The sequence below is a fragment of the Ovis canadensis genome, chromosome 1 (genome assembly GCF_042477335.2).
Source record: "Ovis canadensis isolate MfBH-ARS-UI-01 breed Bighorn chromosome 1, ARS-UI_OviCan_v2, whole genome shotgun sequence".
NCBI lineage: Eukaryota > Metazoa > Chordata > Mammalia > Artiodactyla > Bovidae > Ovis > Ovis canadensis.
In genome coordinates, this window is record NC_091245.1 from 52620725 (window position 1) to 52643964 (window position 23240).

Here is a 23240-nt window from a genome sequence, read left to right on the forward strand (position 1 = left end):
CTACCATTTTTGCTTTCATACTGCTTTCCATAGTGGTAGCACCAATTTATATTCCCACCAACAGTGTAAAAGTGTTTCTTTTCTCCACACCGTCTCCAGCGTTATTTGTAGACTTTTATTTATTTATTTTTAATTGAAGGGTAATTGCTTTACCAAATTTTGTTGTTTTCTGTCAAACCTCAACATGAATCAACCGTAGGTATACATATATCCCCTCCCTTTTGAACCTCCTGCCCATCTTCCTCCCCATCCCCCCACCCCTCTAGGGTTGATACAGAGCCCCTGTTTGAGTTTCCTGAGACATACAGCAAGTTCCCCTTGGCTATCCATTTTTCATATGGTAATGTAAGTTTCCATGTTACTCTCTGCATACATCTCACCCTCTCCTTCCCTCTCCTCATGTCCATAAGTCTGTTCTCTATGTCTGTTTCTCCACTGCTGCCCTGCAAATGAATTCTTCAGTACCATTTTTCTAGATTCCGTATATATGCATTAGAATGCAGTATTTATGTTTCTCTTTCTGACTTATTTCACTCTGCATGATAGGCTGTAGGTTCATCCACCTCATTAGACCTGACTCAAATGCGTTTCTTTTTATGGCTGAATAATGTTCCATTGCGTACATATGTACCACAACTTCTTTATTCATTCATCTGTTGATGGACATCTAGGTTGCTTCCATGTTCTAGCTATTGTGAATAGTGCTGCAATGAACAATGGAATATACGTGTCTTTTTCAGTTCTGGTTTTCTCAGAGTATATGCCTAGGAGTGGGATTGCTGGGTCGTATAGCGGTTTTATTCCTAGTTTTTTAAGGAATCTCCATACCGTTTTCCATAGTAGCTGTGTCAGTTTATTTGTAGACTTTTTAATGATGGCCATTCTGGCCAGTGTGAGGTACCCATTGTAGTTTACATTGCCATTTCTGTAATAATTAGTGATGAAAAGTATCTTTTCATGTCCCTGGCAATCTCTTACCAAGTTAAACATGCACTTACCACATACCCAGCACTCCTAGATATTTATCCAAGAGAAATAAAAACAAGGACCTATGTTTATAGCAGCTTTATTTATAATTACTGAAAACTTGGGAGTGGCAGGGCAGTGAGGGATGCCCATCAGCTGGTGAGCAGATAAAGGATATATGGTACATCCATTTAGGGGAATGCTACTCTGAAATACTGATCAGCAGCAACATGGATGAATCTTAAAAGCACTTTGCTAAGTGAAAAGTCAGACACAGAAGGATCAGCTTATTCCATTTATATGACATTCTGGAAAAGGAAAAACTTATGGATGAAATCAGATTGGTGATTTCTTGGGATTGGGAGTAGAGTAAGGGAATTGACTAAAAGAGTACAAAGGAACTTTTAGGCGTACTATAATATCTTCATTGTGGTGATAGTACATATAGTACATATACATCTGTCAAAACTATTAGAAATGTGTATGTTAAAAGAGTTAATTTTTCTACATGTAAATTCTGTCTCAGAACCCCTAATTCTCAGAGGTGGAGATAAATATTAACAGAAGATCAGCTTTTACTCAGTACATTGCTAGTTCTATTAGTTAAGCTAAAATTAAATGCTCCAAAGCAAATTATGTTAAATGCTTTTACTGACATTTGTGGTAAAAAGATAGTCTTCAAACATACAATGAAATCTGTCTTTGTGGGTAATATGTACATGTAAACTTTAGACTACTGTTGGTTTTGTTGACGAAAAAGGATGAACAACTTGAGAGCTGTGAGTTAAGTTTTATTTGGGGGCAAAACGAGGACTGCAGCCTGTGAGACAGGACCTCAGATAGTTCTGAGAGACAGCTCCAAAGAGGCAGTCAGGGAACGTCAATATATAAGATCTTGGTGAAGGGGGAGTTCAGTGCAATCAAGTGCTTACTTTACAGAGGTTTTCTGCCAGTCCCAAGGAGCTAATGTCACCATGAAGGAATTTAGTGATTTTTCTAGCCATTCCCTTCTCCATGAGATCTTGACTCAGGGATTAAACCCAGGTCTCCTGTATTGTAGGCAGATTCTTTAATATCTGAGCCACTAGAGGGAAATGGGAAGGAGGAGTGTCTTAATAGGACTGTTATGTTTCCCAGGAGACTCTGTGGGATCATGAAATCAGTTCCTGAAAATACCCAACTATCTAAAGAACTGGTAGGTCTTTACCAGGGCTTCCCTGGTAGCTTAGCTGGTAAAGAATCCACCTGCAGTTCAGGAGACCCGGGTTCAATTCCTGGGTCAGGAAGATACCCTGGCAAAGGGATAGGCTACCCAATCCTGTATTCTTGCCTGGAGAGTCCCCATGGGCAGAGGAGCCTGGCGGGCTAGAGTCCAGTCCATGGGGTCATAAAGAGTCGGACATAACTGAGTAACTTAGCACACAGCACACATCTAAAGACCCGTTCTGCCAGATTCCCTGGAGCACAGAGTGCCTCATTCCACCCTGAACTCCCTGGGGAGGTAAAGTCAGCAGCTGCAGCCCCACAGGGTTCAATCTCTGCCTAGGCAAATGGCGATTGCCCTTGTTGTTCAGTCACTGGCAGATGCTCTCAGCAAGTGCCATTTGTCATTGACAGGTAAGTGACAATTTGTAGTCAACATTTTGAGTTTGTGAAACATTGTTTTAGATGAGAGTTTCACAAACTTTTTTTTTCAAAGATAGAGCATACCCAAGTATTTTAGATTTTGAGGGCCAATTGGTCTCTGTCACAAATACTCATTCTACCATTGGAGCAAGAAAGTAGCCACAGAGAATATGTAAATGAATAGGTGTGACTGTAGTCCTGTAAAGGTATATTTAGAAAATAGGCACCTCCATATAAATAGGCACCTCCATATAAATAGGCAATTGCAGAAAATCTTAAAGTCTTTAACAGTGCTTAAAGCAAGAATTTATGCTAGCTCAAAATATGTTTCATACTACATATTGTTTTCCTTATTAGGAATTAAATATGGGCCAGCGGTGTTCAGATACAAGAGGAATTGTCTTTGAAGATGTGAGAGTGCCTAAGGAAAATGTTTTAATTGGTGAGGGAGCTGGTTTCAAAATTGCAATGGGAGCATTTGATAAAACCAGACCACCAGTAAGTAAGATGGCTTAATAACCTTTATGGGAGTTTTCATTTATTATATTGAATATTTTCGCTTTAACATTGTTTGCTTGGTCTGTATTTCTTTTTAAATATCTGCTTTTATTAAAGATGGAGGGGTTTTTTTCCCTAAGAATTCTTCAACATTCTTGCTGTTACAGAAATTATTTTAGTAAGAGCAAAATTACTATAGTTGTTAGATTTACAAAGAAGCATTTCACATTTAATTTAATCATTCCTGCTGATGTGTACTCATTCCTCTTGCCTCACTCATTAGGAATATTTCCCCTGAGAAGCTTTCCCCTGTTAAACAGAAAGAATGATTTATCTCTAGGCTTTGATCCTGTGCCTTGCAAATGCCTTCCATTAACCTTTAATTCATATAAAATATAAATTTAAGTGTTTGTCATTTCCCCCGCCCTTTATTGCCTTAAGGTATAGGTCAGCTTCTCTTTGTGCAAACTTTAACTTAGATTTTAGGCAAGTAGCCATTATATGTATGTTTTAAAGACAACATGAACTTCTGCTTTGTAAAATGTAATGCTAGGTTGCAGCTGCTGCTGTGGGACTAGCACAGAGAGCTTTGGATGAAGCTACCAAGTATGCCCTGGACAGAAAAACTTTTGGAAAGCTGCTTATAGAGGTAATTATAATACTATACTTGTTTTGTTCAAATGTAAAACCATTCATTTTCACTTAATATTTGAAAACTATCTTTTAAATAAAAAATAGTTTATTTCTGCTTTGGTAACAAGAAGATAATGTGAAGTGGAAGTGTCAGGGTGGGTTTTAAGAATAGATTTGCATATGTATATGTGTGTGTGTGTGTGTGTGTGTGTGTGTGTGTAAAAATTTATTTGGCTACACTAGGTCTTAGTTGCAGCGTGTAGGATCTAATTATCTGACCAGGGATTGAACTCCAGCCCCTTGCACTGGGAACGTGGAGTCTTAGCCACTGGACCACCAGGGAAGTCCCAAGAGTAGATCTTCTTTAGACTTTGCTACTATTAATATCTGTTGTCTGCTTTGGGATTTATGTTAATTAAGAAGAAAAAGAACACCTAATATTTAAGTGCCTGTATTATCTAATTCCACCAGTACACTCTTTTTTGTTAATACTACAATTTCCACTGGTGAAGTCATTCTGTCATGTCTGACTCTTTGTGACCCCATGGACTGTATTCTACCAGGCTCCTCCATCCATGGAATTTTCCAGGCAAGAGTACCAGAGTGGCTTGCCATTTCCTTCTCCAGGGGATCTTCCCAACCCAGGGATTGAACCCGGGTCTCCCGCACTGCAGGCAGACGTTTTTACCCTCTGAGCCACCATATTTTATACAGTTTCCATTAAAGACCAGGAAGCTGCAGCTTAGAATAAATAATTTGTCCAAGAACACAAAATTTAGAAATCATAGATCCAGGATTCTACTTCATGCTCTTAATCTGTGTTACTTCTCATGTCTTCTTGTTTATCAAATAATCAAACAATTTTAGTACTATTTGTTATTGTTGTTTGTGTTTTGGCCACGCAGCATGTATTGTGGGATCTTAATTCCCCAACCAGGGATTGAACCTGGGCCCTTGGAGCAATGGAAACTCAGAGTCCTAACCACTGGATTATCAGGCAGTTCTCAAGAACTTTTTAATCTTACCTTTTCAAACATTTATGCTTCCCCATTGTCTGTATTCTCTTCTATAACTCCTGTAACTATTGATTGCACAGTGGACAGTCCCTATTTCTATCCCTATGTGTCAGTGGTTCTCAAACTATCTGGTAGAAGATAGGTTTTAATTTCCAGTCAACTGTGTACCATTATTTTTATAAAATAAGAATGTCACAACACTATCAAATTGTTACAAATGCTTACTCTCACTTTGTGTATCATGAACCAGTCCAGTATTGTCCAGTAACAATTTGTGGTCTATAGATGAAACTCGGATTAGTATACTTCTGTATCTCAACCTCAGTTATGTAATTTATTTTTGCTATAATCTAGATAACTTTCTCAGATTTGCTTTTCAGTTTTTTTTTAACCCTACATCTAATCTCCTCTTCAGTCCATTTAATGACTTCTTTCATTTATAGAATTTATGTTTGGTTCTTTTTCATTTCTACCCTTTCTTTTATGGTGGTCTGGATTTTCAACATAGCTTTTCTTTCTCCTTTTTTATCTCTTTAATTATATAAAACTTCAGTTATAGTCACTTTCTGATTTTTTTCTCTGTTATTTCAAGTTCTTAGGGTGGCTAATATTTTGGCCTGCTGCATCTGATCTCTCTGTTATGACCAGTTTTTTCCTGTCTTGATTTTTGCTTATAAGCTTATCTGCAGCAGCATTCATTAGTTTCCTTCAATGCATTGTGGAAGTATTCAAGAGACCAGTATTTTTATCAGGTAGCCCAGAGGTTTCAGCATTGTTAGAGCTGTTTTTTTCACATGAATTTCTCCTCTTGTGAAATCCTATACCACAGCTGTATACATTGACTACATGCTTAAAAGAGATTCCTTTTTTAAATCTCCCAGACAGAATCTTGGGCAAGAAATAAGCTTCTTTATGGCCTTCTTGCCTTGATGAGCTGAGACTTTTAGTTCTTCCTTAGGAAAGAGAAGTTCTTATAGGCAGAGAATCTCAATTTCAGCCCCTCATCTTTTTCATTCTCACATGTCTCCTGTTCTGTGTTCATTAAAACTTCAACTCCTATCACATTAGATTCAAATCTCAGTCTGATTTTTTTTCCTTTCCCATGTCATTGCTTCTCAATCAGGATTAAATTTTTGGAGGCCCTTGGAGATTAGTTTCTTTCCTTCGAGTTGTTTTATTTTGCTTTTATTTTTTAAATAACTTCATTTTTGAGTGTGTTAGGTCTTTGTTGCTATACTTGCGAGCTTTTGTCTAGTTGCAGTGAGCAACTCTCTTAGTTGTGGTGAGCGGGCTTCTCATTGGAGTGACTTCTCTTGTTGCGTGGCGCAGGTTCTGGAGTGGAGAGGTTTCAACAGTTGGCACGTGGGCTCAGTAGTTGCAGCTCCTGGGCTCGAAAGCACAGGCCCAATATTTGTGGCACACTTGCTTAGTTGTTCCATGGCATGTGGAATCTACCTGGACTAGGGATTAAACCTATGTCTCCTGCATTAGCAGGCAGATTCTTTACCACTGAGCCACGAGGGAAGCCCCCTTGTTTTGTTTTTAAGTCAAACATTTCTTTGTGTTTAGGGACAAAAAGAGAGTTTATATTAGCTCATTTATGTCACCAGAGCTATATGTATACAGATTAGTGAAATGTGTGTTTATTATTAAGTATTAATCTAGTTTAATCATAAACAGATAACATCATTTTCAGGTCCTTCTCACCAACTATCTGATATTCTTCTGGCTATTTTCAACTCAAAATAGAATATTTCATGTTCCTCTTCTTACAGACTCTAAAGAGTCTTTTTTGTATTCTTACTATCTGCACAATGATATTTTTGCCTCCATGGGCTCTTACTGTTAAGTATAGAAAGTGTGTTTTTGCTTACTACTTTTCTAAGCTAAACAAAGGAGATATGAAGCTAGTGATTTATACATAGCTTTGGTCTGTTACTTCAAAAAAAAAAGATTTTTTTTTTTAGTTTTGTTTTAAGGGACATTATTGAGTGTAGTATTCTAATCATAGCTCTCCTGTTCACTCTCATGTTTCTCATTGTTGTTATTACTACTTCTCTCTTCAAGAGAACACTGTGTCACTATCCTCTAGTGCTTAACTTGCTGTGGGTAAAGAAAACTGACAAAAACAGAGGATGGTACTTTTTCTTATCAAAAAGTAAAACTAGGAACACCGATAACAAATTACAGGATGATAAAATCTCCTGATAGTAGGCAATAACTGCTTACTCCTTTGTCTAGTCAAAATCCTCCATCCAGGTTAAAGTTGGAGTAGTTTGGGATGATATGAAAGAATCCCTTATGAGTAACTGTCATTTGCATTGATTATTTTTGCTAGCAGGCAATACCTCTTCCCCATGATTTCCATGTCTTGGTGGGAAAATGAATGAGGAGAAATACTATTTGGGACTTGAGACTGAAATAAGATATACTTAGAAAGAAAACTTATATCTCCTTTTTTAACCACTTTATGCTCAAAATTCTTTCAATGTCTTCTCATCACACTCAGATCAAAATCCAGAGTACTTGCAGTGGTCTTCTGTCATCAACAAAAAGTGACCTTTTGTTGTTGTTTTTATGTTTGTTCCTCCAGGCAGATATCCACTTCCTCATTCATTTCACTAAAGAATGTACCCTTGACTCAGTTCAGTTCAGTTCAGTTGCTCAATCGTGTCTGACTCTTTGTGACCCCATGAATCGCAGCACGCCAGGCCTCCCTGTCCATCACCAACTCCCGGAGTTCACTCAGACTTGCGTCCATCGAGTCAGTGATGCCATCCAGACATCTCATCCTCTGTCGTCCCCTTCTCCACCTGCCCCCAGTCCCTCCCAGCATCAGAGTCGTTTCCAATGAGTCAACTCTTCTCATGAGGTGGCCAAAGTACTGGAGCTTCAGCTTTAGCATCATTCCTTCCAAAGAACACCCAGGGCTGATCTCCTTTAGAATGGACTGGTTGGATCTCCTTGCAGTCAAAGGAACTCTCAAGAGTCTTCTCCAACACCACAGTTCAAAAGCATCAATTCTTCGGCGCTCAGCTTTCTTCACAGTCCAACTCTCACATCCATACATGACCACTGGAAAAACCATAGCCTTGACTAGACGGACGTTTGTTGGCAAAGTAATGTCTCTGCTTTTGAATATGCTATCTAGGTTGGTCATAACTTTTCTTCCAAAGAGTAAGCGTCTTTTAATTTCACGGCTGCAGTCACCATCTGCAGTGATTTTGGAGCCCAAAGAAATAACATCTGTTTCCATTGTTTCCCCATCTATTTCCCATGAAATGATGGGACCAGATGCCATGATCTTCGTTTTCTGAATGTTGAGCTTTAAGCCGACTTTTTCACTCTCCTCTTTCACTTTCATCAAGAGGCTTTTTAGTTCCTCTTCGTTTTTTGACATAATGGTGGTGTCATCTGCATATCTGAGGTGATTGATATTTCTCCCAGCAATCTTGATTTCAGCCTGTGCTTCTTCCAGTCCAGCATTTCTCATGATGTACTCTGCATATGAGTTAAATAAGCAGGGTGACAATATACAGCCTTGATGTATTCCTTTTCCTATTTGGAACCAGTCTGTTGTTCCATGTCCAGTTCTAACTGTTGCTTCCTGACCTGCATACAGGTTTCTCAAGAGGCAGGTCAGGTGGTCTTGTTGATTACCTTGTGTAAAGTAACACCTGAAACATTTGATATAATGATGACTGTGACTGATGCATGTGTGCTTAGTCGTGTCTGACTCTGCGATGCCATGGATGGTAGCCTGCCAGGCTCTTCTGTCCACGGGATTTTCCAGGCAAGAATACTGGAGTGGGTTGCCATTTCCTACTCCAGGGGATCTTTGCAACCCAGAGATCGAACCTGTGTCTCTTGTGTCTGCCGCACTGGCAGGCTGATTCTTTACCACTTAGTGCCACCTGGGAAGATCGCCCTTTTTTTCTTCATAGCTCTTAGCACTGCCCAACATTATATCATGGACGCGTTTGTCTGCTACCTTTCTTACTGCCTCACTAGAATGTAAGCTCCGCACAAGTAGTAGATTTCTGTTTTGGAAACCTTTCTACTTCTAGCACTTATGATATGTTTTGCACTGTGAACTTCTCAACAAACAGTACTGCATGCATTAATTCATTCAATCCTTGAGGAAGGCCTGAATTGCCATAAACTTCCATCTTAGAACTGCCTTTGTTATGTCCCATAGATTTTGGAATGTTATGTTTCCGTTTTCATTTGTCTCCAGGTATTTTTTAAAATTTCCTCTTTGATTTCTTAAGAGATCTTTTTTTTTTTTTTAAATAGCATGTTGTTTACATTCCACATTTTTCATGTGTTTTACAGGATTGTTTCTGTTTTTGATTTATAGTTTCTACCGCTGTGGTCAGAAAAGACATTTGACATGATTTCAACCTTATTACCCTTATTACCCTTATTGAGACTTTTTTTTGTGGTCTGACATGTTATCTATCATGTAGAATGTTTCATTAACTCTTTAAATAGAAAGTGTCCTCTGCTCTTTTGGGGTCATGAATATATTTTTCCAACGTTGTAAGCATACTTCATATTAGAAACTTTCACATATCAAGGTATGGTGGACATAGTTCCATCCTATAACATATCTTGGCCATATAACTCACAGGTAACTTACTGTCTCCTATTGAAAATATTTATATGTTTCCTATTTGATTAGGCTTCCCTGGTGGCTCAGATAGTAAAGAAACTGACTGCAATGCAAGAGACCTATGTTTGATTCCTTGGTTGGCGACATTCTCTGGAGAAGGACATGGCATCCCACTCCAGTATTCTTGCCTGGAGAATGCCATGGACCAACGAGCCTGGTGGGCTACAGTGCATGCGGTCACAAAGAGTCAGACACAACTGAGTGACTAACACTTTCCCTGTTTGATTATGAACCTCTAGAGGATAAAAAACATCTTTTATTTGTCCTTATCATTTTCCCATCAGCACCTGATAACAGTGCCACATTATTTTTCACTGTCTATGGCAATTTTCTTTTAAAAATCCCAGGAGCTCTCAGAAGGATCCATATAATTTTTATGGTATTTTTCTTAATCAAAAATATATAACCTCATTCCAGTCCTGAGAAAACATCATGCAAACCCAATCTATGGGACATTCTACAAAATATAACCAATTAGTATTTTTCACAAGTGCACAATGGTCGTGAAAGAGAAGGAAACACTGAGGAATCTTAACAGCTTTGGAAAGACTACGAAGAAATAACAATTAAATTCAGTTGGAATCCTGGATACAATCTTACAACAGAGAAAGGACATTGGTGGAAAACTTGGCCAAATTTCAATAAAGTATATAGTTTCAGTTCAGTTCAGTTCAGTCGCTCAGTATTGTCCGACTCTTTGGGACCCCATGAATCGCAGCACGCCAGGCCTCCCTGTCTATCACCAACTCCCGGAGTTCACTCAGACTTGCGTCAATCGAGTCAGTGATGCCATCCAGCCATCTTATCCATCCTCTGTTGTCCCCTTCTCCTCCTGCCCCCAATCCCTCCCAGCATCAAAGTCTTTTCCAGTGAGTCAACTCTTCGCATGAGGTGGCCAAAGTACTGGAGTTTCAGCTTTAGCATCATTCCTTCGAGAGAAATCCTAGGGTTGATCTCCTTCAGAATGGACTGGTTGGATCTCCTTGCTGTCCAAGGGACTCTCAAGAGTCTTCGCCAGCACCACAGTTCAAAAGCATCAATTCTTCGGCGCTCAGCTTTCTTCACAGTCCAACTCTCACATCCATACATGACCACTGGAAAAACCATAGCCTTTACTAGGCAGACCTTAGTTGGCAAAGTAATGTCTCTGCTTTTGAACATGCTACCTAGGTTGGTCATAACTTTTCTTCCAAGGAGTAAGCGTCTTTTAATTTCATGGCTGCAGTCACAATCTGCAGTGATTTTGGCGCCCCCCAAAATAAAGTCTGACACTGTTTCCACTGTTTCCCCATCTATTTCCCATGACGTGATGGGACCAGATGCCATGATCTTCGTTTTCTGAATGTTGAGCTTTAAGCCAACTTTTTCACTCTCTTCTTTCACTTTCATCAAGAAGCTTTTTAGTTCCTCTTCACTTTCTGCCATAAGGGTATATAGTTTAGCTGATAATGTTTTACCAATGTTAATTATACTACGGTTTTGTAATATGTTACCACTCGAGGAAGCAGAGTGTAATTTTTTAAGTCTAAAATTAGTTTTTAAAGTTAAAAAAAGTTTCAGGGGAAATAATTTTAAATTATTCAATAAATACCTTAAACTTTTTTCTGTTTAATTCTAGCACCAAGGAATATCATTTTTGCTGGCTGAAATGGCAATGAAAGTTGAACTAGCTAGATTGAGTTACCAGAGAGCAGCTTGGGAAGTTGATTCTGGTCACCGAAATACCTATTATGCCTCTATTGCAAAGGCATATGCTGGAGATATCGCAAATCAGTTAGCTTCTGATGCTGTTCAGATTTTTGGAGGCAATGGATTTAATACCGAATATCCTGTAGAAAAATTAATGAGGGATGCCAAGATCTATCAGGTAATGTTAAAAATGTTTATGGTTGATTTTTAAGAAACATAATATTCATAAATCATATGGTAGATCTCTGATTATTTAAAGATTTTATGTCACAGTTAATAATAAATCATCATAATAAGTGGCTGTGAGCCTAAATTTTTAGAACTAGTTAACACAAAGAAGAATGTTACTTTGAAGTAAATGCCTTGAGTGAGCAAGATTACTTAACAAAGCAAATTACTTTTGCAAAGTAATTACAAAGTAATTACTTAACAAAGCAAATAGTGTAGACATGTAGATTTATCTGAATAGCTCTTCTTTGATTCTTAACATCCTAGCTAATTGTAACCCACTCTTTGCTCTCCTAAAAGTTTACATAAATCATGTAAACTAATTAAATTATTTTATTTTGAATCTTACCTGACAACTCTTGAGGTCATATTTGGGAGGTAAAAATAACATGAAGAGAATGTGATATGACTCTGTCTTCTAAATTAAATTGATGGTTAAGAAAACTTAGAGATAGTAGTGAAGAGATAGTAGTGATTTAGTAAATAAGATATAAATGCTCATGCCACATGTATCTTAAGTATTTATAAGCCATGCTTCTCAATATCTCCTCCATTACTTCCCTCAACCCCCAGGAAATTATTTGACAAATCTAGTCATTTAAAATCCAGAGGTAGAATCACAGAATGTTAAAGAAAGAAATTTAGACAACAGCCCCTCAATTTGGAGAAGGTGATGGCACCCCACTCCAGTACTCTTGCCCAGAAAATCCCATGGACAGAGGAGCCTGGTAGGCTGTGGTCGGTCCACGGGGTCTCGAAGAGTTGGACACGACTGAGTGACTTCCCTTTCACTTTTCACTTTCATGCATTGGAGAAGGAAATGACAACCCACTCCCGTGTTCTTGCCTGGAGAATCCCAGGGACGAGGGAGCCTGGTGGGCTGCCGTCTATGGGGTCACACAGAGTTGGACATGACTGAAGTGACTTAGCAGCAGCAGCAGCCCCTCAATTTAGATTTGAAAAAACTGAGGACCACAATTTGTGCCTTATCTAAAGTTCCAAGTTTATTTGATAATGCTCTCCCTTCCCTGGAGCCTATAATCATTACCTTTATACTTTTCTCAGGCATCTGAACAAATAGTTAGAAGTTTAAACTGGAAGTGAGGGCTGTCTTCTAGGAATACTTAACTGAACAACAAAAATCCTTCCAGGATCTTTTTTCATTAGCAACTCAGTTCCTTAGGAACAAAAAGTAAAAATCAGGTTTGAGAGTAAGAATAGAAAATGACTGAAGGTGACAACTAGCTAAAACAGCTCAAAAAAGTTGGTTAAATATTTCAGCAACATTAAACATTAGATTTCCCAAATACTTTTTGAAAGTCAATATCCTTTTAAGACTGTCCTCCAAAATTTTGGTAGCGTTCTTATAACAATTTTAACTAATCTTTAGAGAATTATGTATTTTCATGGTTTTCAGAAAATCAGGTTTCAGAATCACTGTAGATTATAGACCATATGTGTGGTTTGATTCAGTTTAGTATTGGAATGGAGTTTAGAGTACTGTCTAAAATTCTGAGGACTTACATATGAACTATATTTAACCTACTTTCTTTTTCTTCCAGATTTATGAAGGTACAGCACAAATTCAAAGGCTTATTATAGCCCGTGAACACATTGGCAGGTATAAAAACTAACCAGATCACCGTGTTAATAATTCTTGAGTAATTAAAATAAGATCTACTGTTTAAACTCCAGGAAAGAGGAAGGGCTTTAAGGTTTTTTTTGCCAGTGAAAATTTTAACATAGATTCTCTTGTACTAAACCTGTATAACTGATTCTAATAGTATTCAGTTGGCCAAAAAGTTTGTTTGGGTTTTTCTGTAATGTTATGAAAAAACCTGAATGAACTTTTGGGCCAACCCAAGTTTTCTACTTTTGTTTAACTTTATGACTTGCCCTTTCTATAATGCATTTGATTTTATTAAAGTTATGTGTTTTCCTTTAGTTCCATTGTACCTGAATTACATTAACCTAGAAAAATACATTTAGTTTGTTGTTTGAACCTCTGAAAATTAGAGCAACAGAAATTTCTTGGAATTTCAGTGGTTTTCCAAAGACAGAAAAGAAGGTTTATAAAGTATTCAGAATGTTCCAGAATTTACATTGAGAAAATATTCTAGGATTTAAATAACTTGTCAGTGACTTTGTAGACTTAATGGTCTTATATTAGAGGAATTAATTTTACTGCAATTTGGAAAGCATTTGGTTTCTCTTTTGTATAGTAATAGTCAAAAATTTGATGTTCATATTCTCCCTTTAAACAGTGACCAGAAGTTACATAGAAGTTTTTAATTTTGAACCCACATAATTCTGAGCCCACATTTCACTTGCCTTATTTTTAAAAAATCAATACAGTTTCCCTTAAATTATTTTCATATGACTCTGTTGGTCTATGGTTAACCTTTGGTGTATTGTGTGCAATCTGATTTCATGCACATACATTCTAAAAATAAACTTAAATTTGTTCTGTGTTATGTATCTGTTCAATTTGTGTATGTTTGTATTCTTTTCAAAAAGTCTTATTATTTCATGTAATAATATACACTATTATTTACTATGATGGGAAAAAAATTCATGTTTTGATTTTGAATTGCATAAAGTTAGCTGTCCATATTTTCATTAGATTGCATTGTTAGATACCACAGAAAATATCAAGATGGAATAATGAAAGGGCCAAATGTGAATTTACTATTTGTTTGTAATTCTAAATGTTGAATACCGCTAAAATATGTTATACCAGATGATATTTCTTATGTCACTTATTTTCCAGTTCTGATACCAACTGGGCATCCACAGTTCAATCTTATTCTGACAATAATGCAGAATAGTTAGCATCAGACTCCACAGGTTTAAGAACTCTGGCCCACTCTGCCTGAAGTGGTATCTCACTTTCAACACCACTTGTAAATCCTGGATCCCCAGGCTACCCACACTTCTGTCCACTTTGGTTACAAATTTGGGTATTTCATGTCCCTGCCCTCAGGCTTGATAATTTGCAAGAATGACTCACAGAACTCAGATAAAACACACTTACTGGTTTATTACAGAGGAGGAAATGCAAAGAGCAAGGTATAAGGAGAGACACCGGGGTTTCATAACTTCTCCCAATGCACCACCCCTCCAGTACTTCAGTGTGTTCCTTGGAAGCATAGTTCAGTGTGTAATCTGGAAACTCCTGAATCTCATCATTCAAGTTTTTATGTAGAATCTTCAGCCTTCCTCTCCTCCCCAGATGTCAGGTGGGGCTGAAATTCCCACCTGCATTAGTCAGCTAAGGTCGCTGTAACAAAATGCCACAGACTGGGTGGCTTAAACAACAGAAAATTTTTTTCTCACAGTTCTGGAGGCTAGAAGTCTAAGACCAAGGTCCCATCTTGGTTGGTTTCTGGTGAGGCCTCTCATCCTGGTTTGTGTAATATGCTGCTACCTTCTCATTGTGTTCTCACCGGCCTCGTGTCTGTGCACAACTGTAGGGAGACAGAAGGCACTGGCATCTCTTCTTAAAGAACACCAGCTTTATTAGATTAGAACCATACCTTTATGACCTCATTTAACTTTCATTACTTCTCTGAAGCCCAAAGCTTCAAATATGCTCACATGAGAACTGTTAAGGGCTTCAGCATATGTTGGATGGCAGCGGGGAGGTATGCTGTGGGCAGCATTCTAGACCACAACAGTACCCTCTAATTACTTGGTCTTTTTGGAGATCAGCCCCATCCTGAGCCTCTTTAGGGGTCCCACACTGTCACCTCATTAGCATAACTCTACTTTGATCTTTTGAAAGAAGCTCATTAGGAATAATATAACATACTTCTACTGCTCAGGAAATTCCAAGGAATTGATGAACTTAGAGCAGGCATGACCAAATATTGGGGGAAAAAACAGAAAGGGAAGCAGGACCTTATGGTCCTTACCCACCACCACCCCCACTTCCCCGTGTCCTTTGCCTGCCTGTTGTCTGTGGGAAACTTTAGGTAAAGAAAAAGTTTATTTAATCAGAGAAGTGAGAAAATGCAGAAGCAAAGAAAAGCTGTCAAACAGGATAAAACAGTAACTGTTTAATCAGTGAGCAAAGTCAAAAACCTTTAGTTCCTCCTCCAAAGCTATAGAAAGTATTCTGAGCCATATCCTGTGAATTGTATTATAGAGTCTGAAAGCCCCACCAGGTGAAAGAAGTTAACTACAAAATGACCAGACTGTAGCCATGACTTAAGCTGCCACAATTCTGAGAATTTGTCTCAAGGAAATAGAAATAAACTGACCCTGGAACTGAAGATTAACTGTATTTAAAGCAATCAAGATGACACTGGTCAGACCACCACATGACCAATTTCAAGATGACTGTCAGAGCTAACTGCTGTTTCTACATGTGGCCCTCTTTGTCTAGAAAATCTCTTTTTCCCTGATTGTAAGGTTGTGGTGAGTCGGGCTTTATATGTGTCTCCCTCCTCCTTGCCTCCAACCCCAGCCATTTCCAGCATCCAAAATAAAGCAAACATTCCACAAAACATGCTTCTTTTTTTCTTTTTCTTGTTTTTAGGTGATTAAAAAAAAAACTTTTTAATTTTGTACTGGGGTATAGTTGATTAACAATGTTGTGATAGTTTCAGGTGAACAGTGAAGGGACTCAGCCATATATATACATGTATCCATTCTCCCCCAAACTCCTCTCCCATCCAGGCTGCCACATAACATAGAGCAGAGTTCCATGTGCTATACCCTAGGTCTTTATTTGTTATCCACTTTAAATACAGCATTGTGTGCATGTCCATCCCTAACTCCCTAATTGTCCCTTCCTCCTGGCACCTGTAAGTTCATTCTTGAAGTCTGAGTCTGTTTTAAAAGTTCATCTGTATCATTTCTTTTAGATTCTGCATAGAAGGATGTCATACACTATATTTTTCCTTCTCTGTATGACTTACTTACCTTAGGATGACATTCTCTAGGTCCATCTATGTTGCTACAAATGGCATTATTTCATTCTTTTTAATGGCTGAGTAAAATTCCATTGTATATGTATATATCACACCTTATCCATTCCTCTGTTGATGGACATTTAGGTTGCTTCCACGTGTTGGCTATTGTAAACAGTGCTGCAGTGAACATTGGGGTGCGTGTGTCTTTTCGGATCATGTTTTCTCTGGATATATGCCCCAGAATGGGAATACAGGGTCATATGGTTAGCTTTATTTTTAGTTTTATAAAGAACCTTCATACTGTTCTCCATAGTGGCTGTACCAATTTACATTCCCAACAGTATAGGAGGGGTCTCTTCTCTCCACACCCTCTCCAGCATTTATTGTTTTCTATCCAACTTTCTTCTTTATTGGCTTTTGAGTGGCAAGAGGCACACCACAATTTTGGTTACAAGCTCACCCAGGGACTGAGGACAAAGACCAAATACATTTCCTCTTCAGTTCAGTTCAGTTCAGTTGCTCAGTCGTGTCCGACTCTTTGTGACCCCATGAACCGCAGCACACCAGGCCTCCCTGCCATCACCAACTCCCAGAGTTCACTCAGACTCACGTCCATCGAGTCAGTGATGCCATCCAGCCATCTCATCCTCTGTCGTCCCCTTTTCCTCCTGCCCCCAATCCCTCCCAGCATCAGAGTCTTTTCCAATGAGTCAGCTCTTCTCATGAGGTGGCCAAAGTACTGGAGTTTCAGCTTCAACATCAGTCCTTCCAAAGAACACCCAGGGCTGATCTCCTTTAGAATGGACTTGTTGGATCTCCTTGCAGTCCAAGGGACTCTCAAGAGTCTTCTCCAACACCACAGTTCAAAAGCATCAATTCTTCGACACTTAGCTTTCTTCACAGTCCAACTCTCACATCCATACATGACCAGTGGAAAAACCATAGCCTTGACTAGACAGACATTGGCAAAGTAATATCTCTGCTTTTCAATATGCTATCTAGGTTGGTCATAACTTTCCTTCCAAGGAGTTAGCGTCTTTTAATTTCATGGCTGTAGTCACCATCTGCAATGATTTTCGAGCCCCCCAAAATAAAGTCTGACACTGTTTCCACTGTTTCCCCATCTATTTCCCATGACGTGATGGAACCAGATGCCGTGATCTTCATTTTCTGAATGCTGAGCTTTAAGCCAACTTTTTCACTCCTCTTTCACTTTCATCAAGAGGCTTTTTAGTTTTCTTGGTTTTTCCAGTGGTCATGTATGGATGTGAGAGTTCGACTATAAAGAAAGCTGAGTGCCAAAGAATTGATACTTTTGAACTGTGGTGTTGGAGAAGACTCTTGAGAGTCTTGGACTGCAAGGAGATCCAACCAGTCCATCCTAAATCAGATCAGTCCTGGGTGTTCGTTGGAAGGACTGATGTTGAAGCTGAAACTCCAATACTTTGGCCACCTGATGCAAAGAGCTGGCTCATTAGAAAAGACCCTGATACTGGGAAAGATTGAGGGCAGGAGGAGAAGGGGATGACAGAGGATGACATGGTTGGATGGCATCACCCACTCAATGGACATGGGTTTGGGTGGACTCCGGGAGTTGGTGATGGACAGGGAGACCTGGTGTGGTTCATGGGGTGGCAAAGAGTCGGACACCTGCTGAGCAACTGAACTGAACATTGAAATTACAAGTTACATGTAATATGTATGTTCCAAATGTAAATTTGCATTTACCTAAGTTAAAAAATTCACCTACATAAAGCTTCTAGACATTTAATTGTATTTTAAAGCCATATAACGAAAATATTAAAGTACCTTTGATGATGTGTTGAGTGATTATATAATTATCAATTAAGAGATTTTAGTCACAAGTAACCAGAATGAACGTGTTACGTAAGTGAAATACGGACAAATGTAAGTATATTGAAGTGCCTCATGGATCTGAAGGCTGGAATGGAGTCAGTAGAAAGAGAAGAAGGCAAGGTAGGAAACATTTCTTTGCAATTTGAAATACTGTGGATTGTTTTACTATTAGAGATTACCTGATGACTGATATTTTAAGAAAGAGATCACAGGTCTAATTATAGATGTGTGATAAGATTTGCTTTCATTCCATATTAAAAAGATACAATTTTTTAAAATCAAGTGTTTTATGTAATTTCATTGCTAATATCATGCTTATGTCATTTGCCACAGAAAGTTCTCACCCTTAAAAAGAGTAGTGTGCTTTCTTATATGTAACATTTGAAACCTAATTCCCTCAAAAGTGTTGTCAAGAAATTTTTGTTTTACTAAAATATGTGTGACTATAATGTTTTTTTTTTAAATGAAATTTAGAGAAAAATGGAAAAAGGCTTAGGCTTAAAATTTAATAGTATATAGAAATGATTCATGGATAGGTTTCCACTTCTTAATGTAGCAAATTTAATTTTGAGAAAATATGAAAACGTTAATGTGGAAATATTTTTTTGTTTTGAAGAAAAGCTTCTGGGAAACATCTTAAAATTTTTATGTAGGAAGTTTTAGATCAAAGATGTGAAAAGTGTAGGTAGAGATGTTGAAGTTGAGAGCCCTATTAGAATCTAAGTTAAATGAACTATGTGCTTTTGATGAACTGTTAACAAATAGTGTCTTGGATTGGTTCATCTTTTAATGTAGAAATTGACTTCTTGAAATAAAATATTTAAAGAAAAATGTTTTTTACCTCATTTTGTACTCAGTCTTTCTCCTGTTTCCTTTGCAGCGTGTTTCTATACTTGTTTTTATTAACTTGCTAAAATTCTTTTCTAAGTGTCATTCTGAATATATAACCTATCACTTTATTTGTGAAACATGAGGAACATCTAAATATTCCTTTGAGGAACTTTAAAGATTTCTGTATTGGGTGTATTATAAAAAGGATTTTCATATCATGTATATATACAATGAAGAGTTGTGGTTATTTTTTCTTTTTAATTTTGTGAAATAAAGTGTGATCTTTTGTGAGTTACAAACCAACTAATCTTTTCATGGGGAGAGGGAAAATAGATTACAGAATTTTAAAATGCATAATAAGTTTGAAGTTTGCTTTTTTATGTATTAGACTTGTTTGCTTGGAAGATCAAAAGCAAATGTTCCAAGTTTTACTACTTGGTAATTAGTATATAAAGGAGAAATTGGAAAGTAATGACAGTGTACGATTATTGCTTTTTTGCCTGTTTGGTATGTGAATGTGTGAATGTTGTTTTCCTTGTTCCAAACACTTCCTTAAACTTTAACTTTTAATTCAGATACTAAAAACATAAATCAAAAAATTTCTTTCCTCTCAACTTTTATGGTAAACTCTTTTAGGATTTCATGACTGACATCTCAATGTTACTAAAATTTTCTAGTATTTAATAACTAGTAAATGGGTGTTAATTCTACTAGAATATGTTTGCTTGAATTAATGATATCTGTTTAGTAGATTAAAGACCATATTTTCCTTGGACTTAAGCCGTTGAGATGTTTTTAGTTATATGATCAACAAGAACAAAAACCTTAGATAGCTTGTTCTAGAATTTAGAGAATGTGTTTTCAAATATATCAAGAAAAATGATAGAACTGATGCAAGAAATCCGGAAACTTATATTTTATTAATATTTGTTTTGTTATTTCCTTCTGTAAAGTGCCAGAGTTGGAGAAGGCAATGGCACCCCACTCCAGTACTCCTGCCTGGAAAATCCCATGGACGGAGGAGCCTGGTGTCCTGCAGTCCATGGGGTCACTAGGAGTTGGACACGACTGAGCAACTTCACTCACTTTTCACTTTCATGCATTGGAGAAGGAAATGGCAACCCACTCCAGTGTTCTTGCCTGGAGAATCCCAGGGACGGCGGAGCCTGGTGGGCTGCATAGTCCAGTCTATGGGGTCACATAAAGTCGGACACGACTGAAGCGACTTAGCAGCAGCAGCAGCAAAGTGCCAGAGTAAATATTTTCAGTTTTGCAGGCATATGATCTCTGTTGCAGCTTCCCAAGCTCGCTGTTATGGTGTGAAGGGAGCCATAGACAATGTGTAAACAAATGAACGTGGCTGTGTTCCAAGGATGGCAGAAATCTGTATCTTTCCCTCAGATATAAATTGGTAAATGTTTGTGTATAGATGATATACTTCTCATATATAATTTTACCAATACTTTCTACACCAGTAGAATCTAGGAAAAAGAAAGCATTTTAATGAAAAACAACAAAAACAACAACAATATTAAGGGGAAAAAAACAAAACCCTGTTAGTATTTCACTGTTTACCACTGGGATAAGTATAGCAATGAATTTAGAGGAAAGATACTAACCCATGTTTTCTCATCCATAGAGCTCAGGCTGTGGGGTCTCTTATTTCTCTTCTGATAACCATTAGCGTTTATTTCTGTCCCCATAGGACTAGAAGCAAAGCAAATTGAAGCAGTTTCCCTAAATGTTAATTATTTGCCTCTGCTCCTTATACTAAATCCAAAATCAGTGTCTCTTCTTCCACGTACTTTCAACCCAGTTAGGTCCTAAAGCAGCTTAGTTCTCTTCCCATTCAAACCCAGCTTTGAGAAATTGAGCCTTTAGAGTTACATATAAATTGAGGTTAAGTCCTGGCTTCATATACTACTTCATTTATTCTGTAACTTTGGACAAGTTGTTTAATCTTTGTGGTCCTCAATAAAAAGAGGTTAATGCATGTGTCCCAGGGTGGCCCTAGTGATTAAATGAAATAGTGTATATAAAGTGCTTAGCTCAGTAACTGGCAGAGTTATTCAAAAATTCATTCATTCAGAAGGTCTTTGTTTAACACCTATTATGTAATTTAGTGAGCACTGTTCTAGGTGGTTGATATATGATCATTGAAAATAAGCCTGGATTTTATTCTGTGAATTTAGAGAACAGAATAACAGACAATAAAAATTCAGGTGTTTGAGGAAAAGAGGGGTCAGAGAGCTTTAGTAGCCGGAAAGTAAAGATTCTCAAGATTTCTGCTTCATAACTCTTGCCTTACTAAAATGTGTTTACAACCAAAACAGTTGGAATGTAAAGAGAAACAGCCAGCCAGCAACCAGATACTCTGTCATCATTTGTACAAACTACAAGACCATAAACTAGAGAATACAAGATCTACAGCTACGTTATTTGTTTGTTTGTTCTAAAGTCTGGGCTTCTTCAGGCTCAACCCCCTGAAATATCAGAATCAGGCAGCATTTTTGTTGTTCAGTTGCTAAGTCGTGTCCGACTCTGCAACCCCATGGACTCCAGCACGTCAGGTTTCACTGCCCTTCACTATCTCCTGGAGATTGCTCAAATTAATGTAGATGAGATGATAACTGCCCACTTCTCCTCTTACCCTCAATCTTTCCCAGCACTAGGGTCTTTTCTACTGAGTCAACTCTTTGCATCAGGTGGCCAAAGTATTGGAGCTTCAGCTTCACCATCAGTCCTTTCAGTGAATATTCAGGGTTGGTTTCCTTTAGGATAGACCGGTGTGATCTTGCAGTCCAAGGGACTCTCCAAGAGTCTTCTCTAGCACCACAGCTTGAAAGCATCAATTCTCAGTGCTCAGCCTTCTTTTACAGTCCAACTCTCACATCCATATATGACTACTGGAAAAACCATAGCTTTGACTATATGGACATTTGTTGGCAAAGTGATGTGTCTGCTTTTTAATATGATGTCTAGGTTGGTCATAGCTTTTCTTCCAAGGAGTAAACGTCTTTTAATTTCATGACTGCAGTCACCATCTGCAATGATTTATTTTGGCAAGTAGAAGCTAGCTTCAAAATGAATGGTTTATCTCTTGTTAGTAGTCTTGATCACACCTTTTGTAATGTAGTGAGTAAATGAATAAATGGAACACAGTGGCAAGTGAAGAAATCTAAAGATAACAGAAAATAATTTGTCAAAGAAGCTAACATAAAATAAGTAGATTTTAATATTCAAGGAAAGATATTTAGAAACCAATAACTTAAGTATCCCAATTTTCTAGCAGTAGATTTACTTTTAATAAGCAAAACAAATCACTTGTGACTTCTAAGAAGAAATTATTAATTCTTTACTTAGCTTCATGATGCACTAGCCCATATGAAAAGTTAAGTACAAGAGGCCACATAAATTATTATGTGCTAAACTTCCACTTAGTGTATTGATATATCTAGTAAAGATATTGATATTCACACTCATTATACCCTCAACTTCACTTGAAGACATTAAATTGTAAACAAACAAACAAAAAAAGGAACAATAAAGAAACTTAGTAAACCATCAGGAAAAATAAACAGTGAAGCAACAATGCCTCCATTTAACATTCACCTATTATCTTAATGAATAATCTATTTTTCCTGTAAGTCACTACATAAAAACTAGTCCCTCTGATTTTTCCCATGTAGCAGCCAAAGGAGAATGAATAGTGTATTGGCTATCTAAGAATATGAGGACTCATCATCACTGATACTAATTAATGCCTTGAAAGTGAAAGTGAAAGTGAAGTCACTCAGTCGTGTCAGACTCTTTGCGACCACATGGAAACCAGGCTTCTCCGTCCATGAGATTTTCTAGGCAAGAGTACTGGGGTAGGGTGCCTTTTCCTTCTCCAGGAAACTTCCCCACCCAGGGATCGAACCCAGGTCTCCCACAGTTTAGACAGACGCTTTACCATCTGAGCCACCAGGGAAGTCCCAATTAATGCCTTAAGTAAACACATTGTTAACATATAATCACTGATATTAATGTGTTTGTTCATTTCTTTAATGAAGGCATTTGGGGTATCTTTGTGAATTACACAATTCCTTCTATTTTTCGTCTACAAAGTAGGCATTTTTTTTTTCCATCAATAGGACCGGTCTCTTTAAAGAAGTAATGTTTCAGTTCAGTTCAGTTCAGTTGTTCAGTCGTGTCGGACTCTTTACGACCCCATGAATCACAGCACGCCAGGCCTCCCGGTCCATCACCAACTCCTGGAGTTCACCCAAACTCATGTCCATCGAGTCAGTGATGCCATCCAGC

At 37.9% G+C, this 23240-nt stretch overlaps 1 protein-coding gene across 3 annotated transcripts in view; it reads left to right on the forward strand.

The window, feature by feature from the left end:
* Positions 1 to 15839, forward strand: part of LOC138442772 (medium-chain specific acyl-CoA dehydrogenase, mitochondrial) — a 43306-nt gene extending 27467 nt beyond the window's left edge. The window contains exons 9-13 of one of the 3 annotated variants that reach the window (XM_069594846.1): positions 2950 to 3090; positions 3644 to 3739; positions 11033 to 11281; positions 12894 to 12952; positions 15479 to 15839. In XM_069594846.1, coding sequence (XP_069450947.1) covers positions 2950 to 3090; positions 3644 to 3739; positions 11033 to 11281; positions 12894 to 12952; positions 15479 to 15485 — 552 coding nt within the window. In that variant the 3' untranslated portion in view covers positions 15486 to 15839. Of the gene's footprint in view, positions 1 to 2949; positions 3091 to 3643; positions 3740 to 11032; positions 11282 to 12893; positions 13819 to 15478 lie in introns of those variants that run through there. The other 2 variants (XM_069594837.1, XM_069594857.1) reach the window with 2 other exon arrangements.
* The last annotated feature ends 7401 nt before the right edge of the window (positions 15840 to 23240 follow it).